Genomic DNA, 4,172 nt, shown 5'->3' with positions numbered 1-4,172 from the left:
CATGCAGCTGGGGATTCAAGACAGGTTCCTCGAAATTAATGATGCTTATGATTGGAAGTTTCATAGCACTCAAACAGGATTATTGGAAGACTGAAATTTACATAATTCTCATAATTCGGAAACCGTATATGGAGCTCAGACGGGCTTCATTGATATCCAATCAGCAGTCATCGATGCAAATAATTTATTGTCATCTAAACGAGCTTGAAAACGGGGAGGAAATTAGTTCCAAAGTGCATCCTGTGCTTCGCTAACGACGTCGCAGTGGGAGTGATTTCAGTTCCCGCTCCTCCGTAGGTACAGAGGACACAACAACGCGCAGATTCTCCGAACGGCAAATGCAAAACGTCGATGAACGAAAGATTAATCGAGTCACATTTTTCATTACCGTAATTGACGAAAAGTGTCTATCAACGAACCTTTTTAGCCAGACTCATTGAATCCCTGGTGTGGGTTATCGCTCCTGTGTGTACCATGCAAAGCATGGAAGGCACCTTCCACAAAGTACGTGAACATGTTTATGCTTCTTCCACTTCCGTTACACCGTGGCCAATTCTGCATTACACAAGATATAAAAAGTATATAAATCATCCACTTTCGTCCTCGAAGTGGTTGCATAATTCCTGGATGACCTCTTATCAGCAGAGGATGTCGCTAAAATTAACAGCCTTCAATTACGATATCTCGATGGCGAAGTGATGTCGATGAAAGTGGTTCTCTTGGTACAGACGGCATAGACAGATGAATGAATGTGAAATTGGGCGACCGACTGATAGGTATAGATTGAGAAATGGCAAAAGGGCTGTCCTTCAAGTGTCACAAGGACTCTTATCTTGCGATTATGGGTGGGACTTTTTGTCTATTTACATAAATTTAAATTTAATTCGTTTCTATATATTTTAGAGAGAAAACACACTTTTAGTACTATATGTATTATTAAGATCAGGAAAAAAATCGGGAAATTGTGTTTAGCAGAACAATAAAATAAAAATTAATCAACACTTATAGACAAAAATTTTACATGCTCATGAACTTCTATTACACTTATTTCAATTATTGATTTATCTCATTTTATTCACTTATTTTATTCATGAATGAAATGAATGAAATGAATGAAATGAATGAAATGAATGAAATGAATGAAATGAATGAAATGAATGAAATGAATGAAATGAATGAAATGAATGAAATGAATGAAATGAATGAAATGAATGAAATGAATGAAATGAATGAAATGAATGAAATGAATGAAATGAATGAAATGAATGAAACGAATGAAACGAATGAAACGAATGAAACGAATGAAACGAATGAAACGAATGAAACGAATGAAACGAATGAAACGAATGAAACGAATGAAACGAATGAAACGAATGAAACGAATGAAACGAATGAAACGAATGAAACGAATGAAACGAATGAAACGAATGAAACGAATGAAACGAATGAAACGAATGAAACGAATGAAACGAATGAAACGAATGAAACGAATGAAATGAATGAAATGAATGAAATGAATGAAATGAATGAAATGAATGAAACGAATGAAACGAATGAAACGAATGAAACGAATGAAACGAATGAAACGAATGAAACGAATGAAACGAATGAAACGAATGAAACGAATGAAACGAATGAAACGAATGAAATGAATGAAACGAATGAAACGAATGAAACGAATGAAACGAATGAAACGAATGAAACGAATGAAACGAATGAAACGAATGAAACGAATGAAACGAATGAAACGAATGAAACGAATGAAACGAATGAAACGAATGAAACGAATGAAACGAATGAAACGAATGAAACGAATGAAACGAATGAAACGAATGAAACGAATGAAACGAATGAAACGAATGAAACGAATGAAACGAATGAAACGAATGAAACGAATGAAACGAATGACACGAATGAAACGAATGAAACGAATGAAACGAATGAAACGAATGAAACGAATGAAACGAATGAAACGAATGAAACGAATGAAACGAATGAAACGAATGAAACGAATGAAACGAATGAAACGAATGAAACGAATGAAACGAATGAAACGAATGAAACGAATGAAACGAATGAAACGAATGAAACGAATGAAACGAATGAAACGAATGAAACGAATGAAACGTGTTGAGTAGCCAAGCGATTAGCAGCGGATTCCAGCAGATTCGTCTGTTGAAATATAGGTGGCGCGGTGTATCGTTTCGCGATGAGCGAACATACTGGCCCCTCATGAACAATGTTTCCGACTGATCGATGATGTGATGAAAATTCTCGATGATGATACGTCATTTCGGATGCATAATCGACGAATAGCATTGGTTTGTTTTGACGATTGCAGCTGCAGGATACTTTTCTGATCCAGGCAATTATAGAGCCTTGATTTTTTATATTTTAGGTGCTGTTCTGTTCGGTGTGCTGTTGGTCGAACGATGATTCTATTGGCAGAAGGCAGATTTTGTTTACCGGGCGGACGAGGCGGCCAGTTGGAGTTTGGAGTGTCACTACCCTCACGATGCCATCCGGACCGGGATGAATTTGCTGAATTCTCGCTGTTGGTCAATGCATTGGAGCGTTGTTTCCGTCGCAAAGAAGAACGAGTTGGTTTTCGCCGGAGGAGAAAGCCATTTGGATCATGGTTGCAGTGTGGAGAGATACTCCAGGTGCCACCTTTTCCTCAGTTGCTGATACAATTGTTGTACGTGATGCCATTTGGTGAGCCGATTGGATGCGATTTTGGTATAGTCCACATCAGGAACGGATTTCAAGGATGCGCCGGTGAGAAAGTGATCCGGGGTCAATGGTTCATAGTCTGATGGGTCGTCGCTCAAGGCAACAAGAGTCTCCATATCATCGTACGGTAGTGTTATTTTCCCAAGGACTCGCCCGAAATGCTTTTGGGCAGATTAGATTGCGGCCTCCCACAGACCGTCAAAGTTTGATGCTGTTGGCGGATTGAAGTGCCAACGAATTCGCTGGGCATTGCATTCTTCGGTGACGGCATTCCAGAACTCTATGCTTCGTATCAGTTGCTTCAGCTCGTTGGCAGCTCCAACGATGTTTCTTCCATTTTCGCTGTGTATGTCAGAGCATAACCCGGGAGCATAACGGGACACAAATCGGCGAAGAGATTGGGTGAACTTGGGTGTGGTTAGATCGGACACTAGTTCCAAGTGTACCGCCTTGGTACAGAAACACACGAAAACGGCGACGTAGGCTTTACTTGGTCCGGCACGACGATGAATTGGCTTGAGAAGGATGGGTCCCCAGTAGTCCACTCCCGTTACAGTAAAAGGACGACTGGCAATGGTGCGTGAAGACGGTAATTCGGCCATAAATTGTTGCAGTAATCTGGGACGAGCTCGAAAGCAGACTATACAGTTGTGGACTACGCTGGGAGCGGGCCATTTGGCATAAAGTCATTTGGCATAACGCCATTTGGCATAAGGTCATTTGGCATAAAGGCCATTTGGCATAACGGCCATTTGGCATAATGGACATTTGGCATAATTGTAACAAACGTCAAAAGTGAGGGTCTTTTGGCATAACGGACATTAGGCATAATTTTTCTAAATGGTGACTAAGTGGTGCAGGAAACACCCCGGAATAGTAAATATAACACCCGTCGATAACAATATTAAAAAGACATTGTCCTCTCGTGGAAAGAATGCATTTGCAATGCAATGCAAAAGTAGGCGCATGCCCGGAAAAGAGCAGTGGTGGATATAATCTCCTCTTTAAAAGAAGGTGTGTTGCCGGATTATGGCAATGAAGGATGTGATCCTTTCTTTAAAAGTAGGTGCTTGCCCGGATTATGGCAATGGAGGATATGATCTCTTCTTTAAAAGTAAGCGCTTGCCCGGATTAAGGTCATGGTGGATGTGATCCCTTCTTTAAAATTAGGCGCTTGGCCGGATTATTATAATGGTGGATGTGATTCTTTCTTTGAAGTAGGTGCTTGCCCGGATCATGGCAATGGAGGATATGATCTCTTCTTTAAAAGTAAGCGCTTGCCCGGATTAAGGTCATGGTGGATGCGATCCCTTCTTTAAAGGTAGGCGCTTGCATAGATTATGGCAATGGATGATGTGATCCCTTCTTTAAAAGTAGGCGCTTGTCCGAATTATGACAATGGTGATGCCTTCTTTAAAAGAAGACGTTTGCCCGGATTG

General features: G+C 40.4%; 2 protein-coding genes across 2 annotated transcripts; one reads left to right on the top strand and one right to left on the bottom strand.

Annotated features, from left to right (window-relative positions):
• The first annotated feature begins 1,648 nt into the window (after positions 1-1,648).
• LOC134221643 (homeobox-like protein HDP1) lies at positions 1,649-2,134 on the top strand. Its single transcript, XM_062700833.1, has one exon. It carries the CDS (start codon positions 1,649-1,651, stop codon positions 2,132-2,134), a length of 486 nt encoding a protein of 161 aa, XP_062556817.1.
• Positions 2,135-2,906: 772 nt separating this feature from the next.
• Positions 2,907-3,335, bottom strand: LOC134221642 (uncharacterized). The gene has a single exon (XM_062700832.1). The coding sequence runs from the start codon at positions 3,333-3,335 to the stop codon at positions 2,907-2,909; it is 429 nt and encodes a 142-aa protein (XP_062556816.1).
• Positions 3,336-4,172: the final 837 nt, after the last annotated feature.

Source organism: Armigeres subalbatus, chromosome 3 (genome assembly GCF_024139115.2).
Source record: "Armigeres subalbatus isolate Guangzhou_Male chromosome 3, GZ_Asu_2, whole genome shotgun sequence".
In the NCBI taxonomy this organism is placed as follows: domain Eukaryota; kingdom Metazoa; phylum Arthropoda; class Insecta; order Diptera; family Culicidae; genus Armigeres; species Armigeres subalbatus.
The sequence above is the reverse complement of the archived record's forward strand: the minus strand, read 5'-3'. Positions and strand labels throughout refer to the sequence as shown.